Consider the following 17,818-nt stretch of genomic DNA (forward strand, 5'->3'; position numbering starts at 1 on the left):
GGCAATAACACCTTGTCACAAAAACAACCACTTTTTGAAGGTGCAGATCAAAGCATCAGATTATCCCAGTAGGCAGATCCACACCATTCAGGTGTGAAACAATTCTAAGTAAGAGCTTGGTATTAAATGACAACTGACTTCTGAAGTTAGTTGCTGTTACATTATGCTGCACAGCCATGTAAAAATACTTATTACCATGTTTACTAAGCAGCAAGCAGATACATGAAAAAAAACAAAGGGTGTAAAAACCAGAGTCATACTGAAGTACAGTATGTCCAATCCTTTAAATAATTCAATTCAGGAGAAAATTTTCCTGCACAACCATTAGCTGGACAGGTTAAAACTCTACCAATGTAAGTGTCGTAAGTGTATGAAAGTGAGTGAAGCCACTGCATATTTAGAAAGCAATTTTTTGTCATCCTCTGAATGCTTTTATTTAAGCAATAATGAAACAATTCCATTTCAGGGTGGCTTTACTTCTCATAAAGGTAATGCCAAAGAACTGGCTTATCTAGTCACTTCTTCAAAAAGCCTTTACTTTTTTATTATTATTTTCATATAAGTAACTGCTAACTGCAGTAGGACTTAATCAGATGAACTTACCCTCTCCACAGAGGCATTCTGGGTTTGTTTTTATGACAATACGAAGGGGCATTACCGGCCTGATTCTGTGCTATGTTGAGCATGTAATGCCCTAAACCTTCAAGACATTAGTAAGTTTCCAGAACTTCAGAGCATGCAGGCCATTAAAAATCCAAAGCATTAATAAGTAAAGGCTCTTTTCTCATGAAAGCTTCTGTTATTAATATCTGTATTTACAACCAGAAAATATGCTCACTGCAGCTTCAGTAATATCAATTTTAGCTGCTCAACTGCTCTAAAGCTTTAAGACTTCTGTATAATACAGGGCAAAGCCAACAGAATTCCTAACAGAATACTTTTTATCTCAGGATTAAAATAGAATCAGTTATGATAGTCATTAGGTATCAGATTCCTGCCATAATTTTTCATACTTCAGAACCCATATTTGACAATCCTGAAACTTTCCAAATGCAAGATAGTTTTTATCTACAAGCTACATGAGAATGTGAGCTGCCAAAACCATTACAGATAAAATTAATAAGGTCACTCATGAAGTCATGCTCTTGCTGATTATTGCCTAGTGCCATTCAACTGACTGAAACAGAAAAACTACCTAGATAATTCGTATCTTGAAGCTGATAATTTTAAGCATTTAACCAATTTTTTTCTCTATACACTGAATTGCATCCCTTTTCCTTGCATGACATGCTCATATTACAAGCATTACCGTCAATATTCTCTGAAATAAAGTACAAGAGCAAAATTGGAAAGTGTAGCAAAGTACTACGAAGTGCAGAAAAGCTGTATGGTTGAATACAATCCACTTCAGTTCAGATGAGGAGAACCATACCACAAAACAGATTCTGAACCTCAGTAATATAGATAAAATACAACAGCTGGGGAGTAAGTTTCCCATTTGACACCCTCTTCATATAACATCTACTCTTGACCAGCTCTCCCCATTTAATGTCCTGATTACAGCAACAACATCCACCTACCTGTCCTTCATAGATGAAATGTTGGCTATGTAAGCACTTATCAAACCAGAACACAACTACAAAACTATTTTCCTATCCGGTCTGTTTGACTACGACCCTTTTGGCTGCCTGTATTATATATAAGCTACTATTAATTTCACTGCTCAGCAAGTATTTATAGTAACATAATTAAATTGTGATGTAAAGTGTGCCAAGCAGAATTCTTCCTACCAAAATTTCTTCATTCTAAAATAAGGAGGGAGCATTACACAAATATTTGTTACCCCTTCATTTCTTTTGAAGTAAGCATTGCCTTCTTTATGAATTCTGCCTGGGGCAGGCTTGCAAAGGTAGGACAATACTGCAGTAAAACATCTGTATTTGTTCAAGCTGAGAACAAAATCACAACCTGGCATCTGTTGCTGCAGGGCAGCCGTAACTTAGGATCCCCTGTTCTCTTGTGTGCATGTTGCTTCTCACTGGCTCTCATAAAGCATGATATTCCCCCTAATGCACAGCAGTAACAGCTGGTAAAGGAAGGCTCTGAAAATCCCCTGGTCTGAAGCCAGTTAGATGCTTGCAGGAGTGGCCAGGATCATCACCTAGTATATCAAGTATCTTCTGCTGCTTTCCATAAGCTCTGAAGCCTCCTGTGCCACCATGCAGCAACAGGCATGTGAAGGCCTGACTTTCCCAATATATAGAGTGTGACACAGCCCTTAATTAGCATCTTTCCATTATGTATAAACTAGTCAATTACTCTAAGTGGAAAACCCTTCCAGCTACTGGACTTTCACCTTAAAAATTGAGTTAAAATGACCTTCTTGGAATCCAAAAAAAGTTTATAATTGTTGAGGGGGTTTTGTATATTATTTTTAATTTTCATTCTGTTCCTCTACTCTGTATTTCTGGCTTCCCACCAGAAGTGAGGCAGAAGTGCCAGAATACTGTAAGACCGCTTATTCTTATTATTTTTGTATTCCTTCCAACCTCGGATCCCCAAGTTTGGAAAGAAAAGGCATTCTTACGTTTTCTAACCCAATTCTGCAGACCAAGGCAACTTGAAAAATACCTGACTCTAGCTATTTATCAGAATCTGATCTCCAGAACTCCCAAACACTTGTTAGTGCTTGCCCTCCTCACAATCTCTAAACACTTGTTATCGTTTGCCCTCTCAGATCAGCATTAAAATAATAATAAACACAAAGAGGATTATAAAGAAATACTTGCAGAGGCTTATGGCACATCATAATTGCTGTCATCCATTAAAAAAAAATAAAGGCAAACTTTGTATTTTGCATAAACATAAGGTGCATTAAAAATATATTCTGGCAAATCAACAGGTAGATGCTATGAAGTCCACATAGATCTTTTGGACTAACATCTTTACCTGTTTAAAAATAAACAATATCCTGTAACTGCAGAAAAGAATTTCAAAGTGTTTTTGATATTTATGACCAATGTCAGCAATAACTACTCTTACTTGACTATAATCAGCTAGGGGAGGTATTTGCCAATTTTTGGAGAGGGTTTTGAGGTTGGGTTCTAAATCACATTACCACAAGAATATTTGTCCATTATTTTATTACATGTTTCAACAAAACTCAGAAAAATTTCCCCTCATAGCCTGGGATAATATTTAATATGAAAACCAGATGCTGCTGCAGACCATGAGTTCTATCAAATGCAAACTTCCATTTTTGACATTGACACAAATGGTCACTTATGATCAAATCCCTTTATAATGCCACAAGTGATGATCCACTCCAAAATATGGAAAAAGTTCAAAATAGGGAAGTTATTTTTCTGTTCTCATTAATTAGAGTTATTTTAAGTGCTTCATATAGGAAGAAACAGGTTATTAAAAAACAGCTATTCAAATATTATTTTCTCCAAGTCAAGATTTTAGCTACTCACATTTCTGTGCTTGAATGTGCTTTAAAAGTTAAGTGTAGAGCATTAAAAAGCTTTTATTATTCATTTAAAACTGACCTTTCATGGTAAAAGTAATTTTTCCTTCACTTCTTGAATTTAATTAAGATTTAATTTTTTTTCTGTGAGAGACTAACACTGCTTTTTAGCATGTCCAAACTAAACACAAGTTTTACTGCTAATACTCACTGCACTTTCAGTCACTTTGCTTGGCTATAAATTCAGTGATATGACAGCCTGCCGCTAAGATAAATAGCAAATTATATTACAGATAATAGGTTCAGGGATTTCTTGGGATTTTTGTACCATCCCCTTTCCACTTCTCACTTGCAATGTGAGAACAGAAGGCAAAGTGAAGTTGTTTCTTCCATTAGATAAATATCCTGCACACTGGACACAGAATGCATCCTTCTGCAGATGAGGGAAGCAAGCTGGAAGGCACTGACATTATCCTCTGGCTGCAAGGGCATGAAAGAGAAAGGGGGAAATGAGAGCGCACTTGGCCCTGCCAGCAGTACTTTTTCTTACTGGCTGTGAATATCCAAGATCCCCAAGCCAAAAGGAGGAAGGCTGCAGCTGCTGGCAATGATCTATCACAACTAGAGGCACAGCCAATAAACAATTAATCATGTGCAGTTTTGCCAAGAAAAACAGGACTTTGCAATATATTAAAGGTAAGAAGCTATTGCTGTGCAAAGTATAAAAACTGGAATTGATGTATAGAGTACTGAGAGACCTTCTGCAAACTGCAGCATGGATTAAACTCCATAATTACCTGATCCTTCATGACAGCTTCTTCTAGGACAAACGGACATACAGCAGAATTACAAGGCCAGAGCTTCCGTGCTGAAAGGACCACAGGTATCCAACAGATATGAAACATCCATAAACAAAAATGGACCACAGATACTTGGCCTAATTCCATTCTTCTGGCAACATACAGCCTCTCTCTAAAAAAAACCAGAAATCTTCCCTTCCTCAAGAAAAAAGTAAAAATTGAGTAAAGCTGGAACCTGAGGCTTTATTGGGATGGGGAATTCTTGTTTGTAGGTGATTTAGATTGCTTCCACTGAGCTACAGAGAAGAAAAATGGGCTACTGTTGGAAAACTATAATCAGATGCCAAGAAAAACAAGACTTTAAAATGAAGTCTATATTCTGTAACTCCGTGGATAACAGAAACAAGAATATTGTTCAACATATGACCAAACCATATGCACCACTGTATTTTGCAGAAATTACTTCAGTATTATTTATCACTAGAGCTGAGTCACAACTGATTGTTGTAATGGTCACAACTGATTGTTCGAACGTTCAGAAGAGACTGGAGTGCAAACAGACACCAGCAGAAGACCAAGGCTGTGAACATTAGGCAGGAAAAGCTCACAGTCAAAAGAAAAAATAAAAATCAGGCTCACATGAAAGTCCAGAGCCTTGAATAATTAAACACAAGAGCTTAAAACTGAATACTGAGGAAAAAAAGCCAGCTGAGGTGCACAACTACTTTGCCTCAGTCTTCATCACACCACCCAAATCACAGAAGGCAAAGGGAGGGATTGGGAGAATGAAAAACTGCCCACTGTAGGAAAATATTAGGTTTGAAATCATACAAGGAACCTGAAGGTGCACAAGTAGCTGGAACCTGATGAGATGCATCTGCAGGTCCTGAAGGAACTGGCAGATGAAGTTGCTAAGCCACTATTCATCATATTTGAGAAGTCATGGCAGCTCAGTGAAGATCCCACTGGCTGGAAAAAGGGAAACAATCCCCATTCCTTAAAAGAGACAAAAGGAAGACCTGGGGAACTACAAGTCTGTCAGTCTCACCTCTCTGCCTGGAAAGATGATGGAGCAGATCCTCCTGGAAACTATGCTAAAGTACACGGTAAATAAGGAGGCAACTGGTGACAGTCAACATGTTCACATACCTGGACATGAGTATAGCATTTGACAGTGCTTCACGTAACATCCTTGTCTCTAAACTGGAGAGACATGGATTTGACAGATGGACCACATGGGGCATAAGGAATTAGATGGACAGTCACACTCATGGAAATTGGAGTCAACAGAGCGCCCTTGGCAAATTTGCCAATGACACCAAGCTGTATGGTGTGGGTGATGTGCTGTAGGGAAGGGGAGGCCACCCAGAGGGACATGGATGAGCAGTGGGCCAATGTCAACCTTATGAAGTTCAACAAAGCCAAGTGCAAGGTCCTGCACTTTTGTCAGGGCAATCCCATGCATAAATAGAGGCTGGGGCGTAAGTAGATTGAGAGCAGTCCTGGGGAGAAGGACTTGGGGGTGTTGGTTGACAGGAAGTTTAACACAACCCAGCAACATGTGTTGGCTGCACCAGACGAAGTGTGGACAGCAGGTTAAGTGAGATGATACTCCCCCTCTACTCTGGTGAGACCTCACCTGGAGTTCTGCATCCATCTCAGGGGCCCCCAGCATAAGGACATGGAACTCTTGGAGAGGGTCCAGAAGAGTGCCACAAAAATGCTCAGAAAGCTGGAGCACCCCTCCCTTGAAGACAGGCTGAGAGACTTGGGATTGTTCAGCCTGGAGAAGAAAAGGCTCTGGTGAGACCTTACAGCAGCTTTCCCACATCTGCTGTGTCACTTTCCAGTATTTGAAGGGTGTTTACAAGAAAGCTGGAGAGGGATTTTTCACAAGGGCATGTAATGATAGGATGTGGCATACTGGCTTTCAACTGAAAGAGGTTAGGTTTAGATTAGACTTAAGAAAGAAGTTCTTCACTGTGAGGATGGTGAGGGCCTGGACCAGATTATCCAGTGACAAATTGTGGATGCCCCATCCCTGGAAATGTTCAAAGCCAGATTGGACGGGTCTTTGAGCACACTGGTATAATGGAAGGTGCCCCTGCTCATGGCAGAGGGGAATTAGAACTAGATAATCTTTAAGGTCTGTAAAACCCCAAAATACTCTATGATTCAATGAATCCAAGCATACATGTAACACACACATGAACGTTCAAAGAAAAAACCCTGAACTATTAATTTTGCACAACAATTTTAAAACCTGTGGCTATGTGGTCTTTTAAGTACTTCAAACCCCTCTATTAGATGAAGTGAAAAAATTGTTCACCTTCATTATTTTCCATTCTGCTTAATCATATCTTTTAGACAGGAGTTCATGGGATACTATTCTTCATTTAAATAGAAGAACTTGAAAATACTCTTGATTCAGAGGGGAAAGCAAAAAGGATTTTCCCCAATACTGCTAATGCTGAAGCAATAAAACAAGTTATATATAATTTAATGAAAATATCACAAATTAAAGAAAAACTAGTTAGCAAAGTGCAGGCTCTGCTGTGTTTCTCTACAAGAATATTTCTGAAGAAAAAGAGCAAAGGTCAGGTATGAAAACATTTCCACATCTCTTACCCTCAGTCATTTCCTATGTAAGAAATAATGGAAGCAGCACACAACTTCGAGAAAACAGCTTGATTTCTCAAAGAAAAACAGCCTCTTGCCCCTAGAAGGCGTTTAGAAATTCAAACTCATGATGAACATCAGCTTTGCTTGTGTGTTGTACTAGCTATAAAGCTCACATGGCTGGAACAGAACTGCACCAGCACAACTCCACTTTCTCCCCACATCCTGGCAAAAGCGCAGTCCTGCCAGCGTAAGAGCGCCTGTACCAGGGGAACCTGCCAGCAGAGTCATGCACATTGTAAATCAGATCCCACTACAATCCAGACAGATCTGCGCCAGGAAAGGCTTGCACTGCGACCCCAGCCAGCTCAACAGCCCACACTATAGAGGAGGCAATGCATGTTTTTAAAAGGAATGTGGGTGGGCTCAACCAACCCTATCTTTCTATAAATCCTCACATCTTCATGCTGTCAGTCTTCAGACAGCAATAAGCTCTTTGCTCCATTGTGAGACTGTATTTTCATTTGAGCATTTAAAAGTTTTTTGTTTCATTTATACCATGACAGGAGAATCAGTTTGCTTCCCTGATTCAAAAAAAAAGAGAAAAAAAAAGGGGGGGGGGGGGGGGGGCACATTTTCCACACATGCAAGTAAAGGTTCATTAATGCTCCTCCATCCTGCTTTGGAATACAAAAAATTTTAGCCTGCACCTTATATAAATTAACGAAACCCCTGCCAAGTTATCTATTTCATGGGGTTTTTTTTAGAAGTACTTTTCACTTACTAGAAACATTCATAGACTGCCTGGGATTACATGATTTATACTCTAAAAGTGCCTTTAAACCATGGTATTAAAATGGCAGGAGACACACAACAGATAGGATAATGGTTCAAAGAAAGCAAACTAGGATAGACAAGAAAAGGCAAAGACAAAAAGGGAAAGCAGAGTGGTATAAAAATGGGTAAGTAATTTAAGAGCTACAGGTTGGAACAAATAAGGCCCTTGCAGAGACTCCTCAGTCTAATGAAACCACTGTGTGTTGTCACCTTTCAGAAGGCACCTTTTCACTGTGAAAAGTCACACAGGCTTTGATTCAGCAAAAACATCAGTTGTAACTTTGAACATACTAATTTATTCCAGTGAAGTCAATGAGATCAAACTGCATGCACTGTTTACAGCTTTTGCTGAGTTGAAAGCAACATGAATATTAAGAGAGGGGATAGGTCATCAATGGCATAGAAAATAACACTGTAAAAAGAAGGTAAAACTGAAAGTTTGATGGAAGAAGACATGCACTTTAAGGGAGAAAATGTAGACAGAGCACCTGAAGACAGAGGTGAAATGTGGAGCAGCACTGTAAGTTTCAGAACTACAATGAAGCGAAGATGACTTTTACCCTGAAGCCTGTCCTGCTGAAAGAGTTTTGCCAATCTACATGAATAAATGAGATACAACAAAAGAAAAGTTAAAAAGAACTTAGAAGTTTGAATAGAACTTAGTTTGCTTTCACATGATTACCATTGTTTCAAAAACAATAGATTTTACCTTGAAGAGAAATCTACATCCTCTTCAGCTGGGGACCAATAAATACCCCAATGAAGAAAACCCAAAAAGCTGAGATGAAATGAAGCTGTCATGCAATCTTAGAAATAACTTCAGACTTTTTTAGTATCTTCATTTATAACAAAACTATTTCCTTGTGAGTCTGACCAAATAGATTACTTCTACAAGTGAATCAATCTTCTTGACGATCAACTATTACCTGTCAGTTCTTGCACAATATATACTGGAATTAAGCAGAACAAGGGAAAACTGTTCCTACTTGAAGTCTGGTTTTATTTCTGAATATGCTTGTGAAACTACAGAACCTACAGAAGGTACAAAAACAAAAACCCTTTTCTAGGTTTTCTACTGGCAAGATTAACTACCAGCATCCAGCTGGCCCAGAGAAATTAGTGTCACTGATCATTCAAGTACAGCTTTTAACTGCATGCTTACAGCCAAAACAACCAACAGACATCCTTACTGTATGGAAAACATATTATATAACCAATTACTTCAACCAGTTTCCAAAGTCTTGAGGAGATACTTAAATCTTACCTTCTGTGATTTCTCAAGTACTAATAAAGAAATTCTCTGGTTAGATTACAATGTAAAAGAAGGAAAAAAAAAACCTTTCTTTCTAGACAGCTCCCCATTATACTTAACAGGCTCAACACAAAATAAGTCAAAGATCAAGAGTAAGTTATCTGAGGTGTCAAGTGCATAAGGTTAAAGGTGACATTTTATTAGGTCAAAGGTGATATAAATAAAATGGTTTATGTCCAAGAAGCAGGGGTGCAGGCAAGATGTATATAATCTAAAGACATCACAGATGACAAGTAATAACTTTAAGTAGTACAAGTGTGTTCTCACTACAGATACCTTGATTGACTAAAAAATTGAAACCAGTGATGAATAAGTAACTACGAATTTTATATGGATTCCCTGCAGTTTTTTCCTCAAGTATTTCAAAACCTCAGGTTGTGGGGGAGGCAAAGTTTGGCATTAAGTCTGAATGCTGAATAAAGAGGTACACAAAGTAGATTGATAAATGAAATTGTTTTTCTACCTTACAGGGACGGTATCTCTAGCATGTCTATCTTATTACCGCTCTTTGAGAAACAGCAAAACAAGAGAGGGCTTCAGGCCAAGGAAATTCCAGGTTACAATAGTATGGTCCAGAATTGTATACTCAGACTAATTAAAATACAGCTATGAATTAAATATGAAATACCTAACGATGGAATTATCCATATGTTGCTACTATACCAAATACTGCGTGTCATCTTGATTAAAGATATTTAAATCTGCTATTGTTATCAAGATGTTCATTCCGTTAAAACCATTCTCTCCTTTTGCTCTTGCACTAAGTATGCATTCCAGAAATCCTAGATCTTTAACCTTAACCTTGGTCTTAAGTTTGCATCAAAACGTTTTGCTAAAAAACACTGGACTTAAGCACACGATGTTGCACACCACAAAAATAAAGATATCTGTGCCCTCTAGTGGAACTTCTTTTTCACCATCTGGGCACACATGCAGCTCTTGTAATGTGATCTCTTTTTCTGGAAGCTGTCAAATTAGATGCTGTGAACAGCGTATAACATCCAGTCAAAAGAAAATCTAGTTCACAGTTCTTGTCCATATCTATTTGAGCTAGCAATAACCACAGTTCAATTATCAGTGGCTAGACAGATACAAGTAAATTTCAGTATTATAGATTGCCCACTGGTGTGTGTACCAACATGAAAGATTCTGGGAAATCTCACAGCTTCATTTCCAGGAAAACAGATGCAGTATGAAGCCTCCTCCTATATATCTAATTAGGCAAACCTGCATCTCCAAAGAAATCCAAACCCACATAATTTCCACTAACCACTCTAAAGGAGGAGAAAATAAACTGAAAAGATAGTTTAGGCACTTAGTTACAGTTCCGAAAGGGAAAACAAACTGTGGCACAGCAAACATTTACTCCTCCAGACTACTCTCTGTCCAACTTTGTTTTTCTGATTTCCCACTGATAAGCTCCTCTGTAGATTTCAACGCCTTGGAGACTTACTCTCCCAAGCTTTTTAAAAGAGAGAAAAAAACCTGTTATTACTGAATGTAGGAAGTTGTAGAGAAAGCACAAGATTTCAACAAATCAGAGTAGTAACAAGAATTGTGAAGGAGAGGAGACAGTCAAAGATCTGACGGTCAAAGATCTGATGTTCTGAGCAGATTGCAAGTGCAATGAAATAAAATCTAAACCAACTCTGGAAAAGGACTTGTACAGTATTTCTGCCTGACATTTGACAGGTACACAAAATGAGCATTGACAAATGTTCCGTATCAAACAACTCAAAGTCTGACTATTCTAATTCATCTCACAGGAGAGGCTTTGAGTTAATACTGTATTTCAATTCAGGCAGCATAAACAAGAAATTAAATCAGACAACCATTCAGAAGCCTTTTTTTTTTTTTTTCCCCAAAAGAGTAAGGTTTCTTTATTTAGTATAAAATGTCCTCAATGATTCCTAAAAATCACCCTAAGAGCCAATTCTTCTAATGAAGCTACTGAAAAACGAATTAATGTTCTTTATAGCAACACTAATAATTGCAAAGTGTTTCCAATTTCACATTTTAAAGTAATTTAGGACTACAGTTTTTACACTATTGACCTTGATGCATAGGATAGCACATCTGAAAACGTAAAAAAGGACTGAGATATCTTCAGTAACAGGAAGGAACAGATAAAAAGCAAATCAACGTGCAGACACCTGCAACACAGCAGATTTTTACAATGAAACAGTGAGATGAAAGTCACCTTTAGATTAATAGACAAAACAATTAACTACGTTTCATACACAATGTATTTTAAACATCAATTACCTGAAGAGTTTGAATCCACTGTTTCTTGTGTTCCTTTTAATTGGTACTTGATATTCTAAAAGGCATCGTTATCCCCAAACTAACACAAATATCCTTCTTCACTTCCTTTATCAGACTTTGCAAGACTTTCTTAGGCTATTCAGTGGGATGACTTTTAAAACTGGAAGTATACAGAAATCAGTACTACAGAACTTACCACTTCTTCATCTGAAAGCTCTCGTCCTTGTATGCTACTGTTTTCTCTCACAGCTTGTTGGTGTTTTTTCCCTTTAATGTGGCTAAAAAGATATACTTCTGATGAAATCTGTAATGACAAGGATTTAATAGTAACTTTTTTCCTTGACAGTTCCATAATGTGTAAAAAACGGTATCATAATAGTAGTATCATAGTGGTATCAGTCAGGGTTGGAAGGGAGCACAAGGATCATCTAGTTCCAACCCTCCTGCTATGGGCAGGGACACCCCACACTAGATCAGGCTGGCCAGGGCCTCATCCAGCCTGGTCTTAAACACCTCCAGGGACAGCGCCCCAACCACCTCCCTGGACAACCCATTCCAGGGCTTCACCACTCTCATGGTGAAGAAGTTCCTCCTCACATCCGTTGTAAATATATGCCAATATGTATGTTCAGAATTTCAAGCACAGTACTTTATTCATCAATCCAATTTACATAAGTATCTTTTGTAGAGAGCTTCAGAGTAAACTGCAACGTGATTTGCAAGACAGCAGTATAACAATGGATTTTTAAAACTCTTAACTTCTTATCTAACTTTCACTCCAATCTAACTTCAGATATTGGACTTTCATTCTGAAATGCATGATCACTGATTACACAAGGCTTCAGGCTGGTCTACCTGACATCTGTTCCAACACTGCTTAAGGTGATCCCGTGCAATCTCATCTAATTCAACAAGTAATGCTTGGGAGGCTATAAGGCTTTATTCTGTAACATGTAAGTCTTTGCAAATCAGTAAAACCAGTTATCAACAAGAACAGATCTCCCTAGTTCCTGCTCAGTGACTGCATGGCTTCCTCTTCTTCACGACTCCTGAGACATATGGCATGGAGGACACAAGAAGAGCTACTCTGTTGAGACCATAGGTCTGCCTACCAAAGTACGTGGCTTCCAACAGTGATCCAAAAACATAAATAAATCAGGCAGCTAAGGAAATGTAGAGACAAAGCTAACACTGATTCGCTCCTTCAACACTTCTAAGCCTCCAACCAGACTCAGTTCAAGAATTTCTTGACTCCAATATCTACAGGATCTTACAAGGTGTTCACAGCTCAGTTACCTACTATATGAAGACCCACTTTCTTTACTTTAAGTGTGGCTTTCAAGTACCTTCATTCACTGCTCCCAAATTCTTGCTTTGCCAGATGAGAGAGATAATAACTGAGAACTGTCCACACTCTCTAAGCTACCTACACCTCAACAGTTCTTTTGAATCTTCCCTAAACCACCTGATTTATAGGCAGAAGAATCGCAGGTAAGCTGCACTTGACAAAAGCAGAGTAGGGCCACAGTAGAGGTGCATTACTGCCATCTGTGAGTGAAGCACAACCTGTAGCTTCAGGGCTTAGGTTGGCCTGGCAACTCTGACAGTATTCCTCCTAGCAAACTTACCATTACGTTGCATAAGGAGCACTGTTTTTTTCGTTCATACGGTGTAAGTTTTGGTGCATAGTCAGTATTAGCATGTCTTCCACTGCTTAATTCGGCTGCTTTCTCTTTCCTTTGTTCAATTTGTTCCATGTGCCTTCTAATGCTTTCATCGTGCTGAATGGAAAATAGTCGAAGCAACAAAGGAAAACACATTGAACTGCAGCAAAAGGAATTAAACCACGCAAAGAAATGGCAGGAATCACCAAACACTTTAGAGTCAGGATGAACCCCTGTTAAACTGAAACAATGTTTTACTTCTGGAAGGCATTAGAAGTCACCATACATGGCAGAGAATAACATTATCCTATGACTTAAAAATCAGTCTGCATGATATGTGTTTCATAGGTGACTATCAATTACTAATCTGTTGCAAATCCTTCTGTAAACCCTTCAGTTACATTTATCAGCTCTGGTTTGTTCTTAATGAAACACACTAGTACAGAACACAAGTTCACCTTTCAATGCAACAAATATGTAACTTAGGCAGTGCTGTTTTCACTGACAGATACAAAATCATAAAGTATACAAGGAAGTAAAAGAGATTACTTCTTTTTATTTCTCTTTCAGTTGGCTTTCATACCTGACCCTCGTGAGAGCACAACAAAATCTAAACTATTATTTAAAATCAGAAGCTCAACTATGAACCTGTATTTAATTAAAAAAGCTGCATTTTATGGTACAAGTATGGTGTTTCAGATTGAGATCAGACAGAGAATAACACCAATATGAAAACTGATTTGCAAATATAGAATAAAAACTTATAAAATTAATAATTAAATAAAACTTTAATATATCATTCCACCTCAGAACCTTAAAAATGAAATTTATCATTTTGAAAAACAGTGAATATCTCTTCAAAACTTCTGACACCCTGGTTCTTCACTGGACAGTCAATTAAGCTGGACTGGTGAACTACAAGAGGCTCAATCCTTATGCTATGATAACTGGAGCCCTTCATGAAACAAAAGGTAACAGCATGCCACATTTGACTACATCAGTTTCAATATGCTTAGACAGCATCTGTGAGACTCTTTGGTGAACTGGCTTCACTAAACTGTGAGAGTTTTTATATATTGCTTTTTCTTATTAATTATTTCAGAAGGATTTTGACTTCTCTTACAAAGTAAAGGTTTACTTGTCCTCATGTTTGAAACTCTGAAATTAATGAATTTCATAGAGCTCTGTCCTGTTCTTTCCAAACTGTGCAGCGTATGTTATCCTGCAAGGTCCTTCCCCCTTAATGCAGAAAGCTAAATGAAAATTTCTTGTAAAGTCATGTAATTCAGGACACACTAACAACATAGTGTACATATAGAAATTCCACAGTGGTGATGCATTTTTCAAACTAAAGTATCTTTTTATACCTTCAGTTGAATCTTCTTCTGTAGTTCTTCCATGGCTTCTTGCTGAGCTGCAGTAAGAGCTGCCAACCTCTCTTCTCGATCTCTAACCAAAAAAGAATCGAGATAGGGAAAACTTGTAATAATGTAAAGCATGCATCATATTGACTAATTCATGTTTGAAATGGAGAATAAGCCCCCCAAAAATGAAGCTGAAAATAGCTCAGTAGGACAAAAAAAGTGACTTTGTTAGCAGAGAATATGGATGCTTTCATTTCAGTGATTTGATAGACAGACACTTGAACCTTTGTAGCAGAACCCAGATCATGCCCCTGTCCAAAGCAGTGCAATGACAGTCAACATGATCATAGAATCACAGAATCAATAAAGTTGGAAAAGACCTCAAAGATCATGAAGTCCAACCTGTCACCCAAGACCTCATGACTACTAAGTGCCACGTCCAAAATGCACGGCTTGATGCTACAGAAGAGTGATGAATGTGATAGTCTGCCATTGTTAGCATTGTTCAGCCAGTGGTTATAGCCAGTGAACCAGAGGGGAGGAGTACCACAGCAACTCAAAGGAAAAACATCCAGCAACAAGGGCAGTGTGTTTTATAAAAATGGGCATCAGTGGAAGTTTGAACATTAATTTAGAGATAAAACTTTGACCAATATCAAATATACATAGCCCCAAATGATAAAGTGATGCTCTTGAATACTGCAATTCTAAACATTCAAGATAAAGGATAGCAAAAGATGAGGCATTTATCTTGCTGTCACCTCATGTGGCACTGCACTCAGGACCTGACTGGCCACTCATTGAACCTGTCTGCACTACACCCCTCTTCAAAAAATGAATCATGCCTCAAACTTTGGTGGTCGTCTTCACTTTAAGCACATCTCCTTCCCCTCCCCAACATTCTGCCAAAGCAGAGCTGTCATGGAAGTAGATGTCAGTGAGAGCCTGTGAATGCCCTAAGCATCAACCTATAGAAGAGATTAAGGTTGTTTTTTTCTGTCTGAGAAAAGAGTAAGAGGTATAACTTGACCCATTCCTGTCTGTAACTATAAAGCAGAATCCTGCAGGTAACAGTTTCATCAGGAAAAACTTACTAGTGATCAGTAAGCCAAGAGAGCTATTAAACTCTTTATAAAAAGGACGAAAGTCACCTGCTCATGCTCTTTGTATAAAAAGAATTGGGATGTGAGAGAAACACTTTGAGAAGTCTAACAGCTGGAAAGGGCTAATATAAGTAATAAAAGCTTTGAGTAAAGCTGAACAAAAAAAGTCATTCAACGCCATTCAGCCAACTGTCTTAGAGGCATTCTAGAATTCACATCATCTAAGTGACAAAACTAGGAAAGGTAACAAAGAATATTATTCAAACTGCAGTCATTTATGGCTTGTGTGGATTTCTGTTTGTTTGGGGTTTCCTTAAACAGGTTACTCATAGAAAAAACAATGTCATCTCAGTAAAAGTAGGAGGCTCAGATAAGGTAACATCGTAAAACAAAAACCCCACAGAAAATATAAAAGCAGATAGGAAAGAAGACTAGGGACAAAGTAAGTCTAATGATAAGTACTACACATAATTGCTCTTTCAGAAAATCTAAGTGAACTCTTCCAATCACCATGGGAGTGGAGGGGGTAAGGAAGAGATGATGGACAGGAAGCATTAGGCAGTTTATGTGCTATATCCCCTAAGGTACATAAAGGAAGACTGAACTATGGTCTTTCTTTGCGTTTTGAAGAGCTCCTGATTCATATCATGACCTAAACCAAATCACAACCAACACATGACCCAAACCCAAAGCTTATTTTAGCTGTTTCTCTTGGTACACTTTTTTGCCTATCTGCTTAATCCTACAAACGACAACAAATTAGTATCACTGCACATTTTGCATTTGCAATCTTCAAAACACAGCTCTTCGGTTCCAATTTATAGATTATCAACATTAATCCTGTGCGAGTCCTTCTGAAACACTTGCTTTTTGCATTACTAGGTGACATAACACAGTTTCATGATTTCTATTGACAAGAATGACATTTTCCATATCATAGATTTCAACTTTCTGGAATATAAAATAATCTGAAGTTACATCTAAAACCTTACAGGAATCAAGTTAATGCACCGTAAGGGCAGAGGGGCTTTTAAAGTCAGTTTTAAGTACACTATTCCTTTCATAGATGCTTTAATCACCACCAGATGCACATGGTAAAGCTCACACTGAGGAAATTTTAAGCATATATTCCAAAAACTACTCATTCCAGCAAGTACTAAATCTTCAGGATAGGAGTTGAATCTCAGCAGCAGGGTAAAAAAAAAAACACCACCACCAAATGATACCCTGAGGTTCCACCAAAACAGGCTAAGGTCCAAGATGGAAGGGACAGTATAGCCAGCTTCCTGTCAAGCTCATCTCTCCCTTAATTTGTAAACCAGGACAGTGAATCCTCCTCTAATTCTACACTGTTAGAAAAACATCAGAAATGTTATTAAGGAGGTGTAATGACTCTGAGGCCACTCTGACCCAACAAAATCACCAGACTGTAGGGCACTACACATACATTCTTTTCTACTCTTTCCCAAAATTATAAAAAATAATTGAAAAAGAAAAACCTCTCTTGTGCAATCAGCATCTGGAAAAAAAACAAATGCAAGCACGGCCCTGCAGTATCAAGTACCAAGCATTTGAAAGCTGAGCACTGCACAAGCAAACACAGAGGAAATCTGCTGAAGCAGAGTACTAAGAGAAGGCAAAGAGAAACTGCAGTTCTTCCCATGCCATAATGAAATAAATGCAGTGCACAGGGAAGTGGCAGATTTTAAAAGGATTAAACAAAAAAGGTGAAGAATTCCATGCCTTGAGCCTTTTGACAAGTTCTAATCATAGAAGACATCAGAAGGCAAAGATGTCAATGGGGCAACTACCTCAAATCTGCTTACTGTGAAGGTTTCCTCAAATGTCAGCAAGATGTACAAACCTTAGCATAACCAAAATTCTCCTTGTTAGCCTGCATCTTCCTCGAGTGTCCAAGAATGAGATCCCTTCCAACTCACACTCACATCTCCTGCTGGAAAGCAGCTCCATGGATAAAGACCTTGCAAGCTATCCATGGGAAAGAAATACATCCTTGCAGCAAAGAGGGCCAGTGGTGTCCTGGGGTGTATTAAGAAAAGCAGGCCTAGGGAGGTTTTCCTCTCCCTCTACTCTGCCCTGGTAAAACCACACCTGGAATATTGTGTCCACTTTTGGGCTCCCCAATTCAAGAGAAACAGGGATCTGCTGGAGAAAGTCCAAGAGAGAGCTATAAGGATCAATGTGGGGCTTGAGCGTCTCTCCTATGAAGAAAGTCAGAGACCTGATGCGGTTAATTTGGGAAAGAAAAGGCTGAGAAGGGATTGTACCAATGAGGGGTGGGTGTCAATATGAAGGTGATGGTACCTTTTTGGTGGTGCCCAGTGATAGGACAAAAAAACAACAGGTACAAGTAGGAACACAGGA

At 38.5% G+C, this 17,818-nt stretch overlaps 1 protein-coding gene across 4 annotated transcripts in view; it reads right to left on the bottom strand.

The window, feature by feature from the left end:
* The window catches only part of SCAPER (S-phase cyclin A associated protein in the ER), a 150,494-nt gene that overhangs the window by 88,413 nt on the left and 44,263 nt on the right, over positions 1-17,818 (bottom strand). For all 4 annotated transcript variants that reach the window (XM_068144135.1, XM_068144134.1, XM_068144133.1 and 1 more), the window contains exons 18-20: positions 14,334-14,415; positions 12,931-13,083; positions 11,499-11,606 (exon numbers count right to left, since the gene is read on the bottom strand). In XM_068144135.1, coding sequence (XP_068000236.1) covers positions 11,499-11,606; positions 12,931-13,083; positions 14,334-14,415 — 343 coding nt within the window. The remainder of the gene's footprint in view (positions 1-11,498; positions 11,607-12,930; positions 13,084-14,333; positions 14,416-17,818) is intronic.

This window comes from Melanerpes formicivorus, unplaced genomic scaffold (assembly GCF_026170545.1).
Source record: "Melanerpes formicivorus ecotype bairdi unplaced genomic scaffold, bMelFor1.0.p_v2 SCAF_10, whole genome shotgun sequence".
NCBI classification, from domain to species: Eukaryota; Metazoa; Chordata; class Aves; order Piciformes; family Picidae; genus Melanerpes; species Melanerpes formicivorus.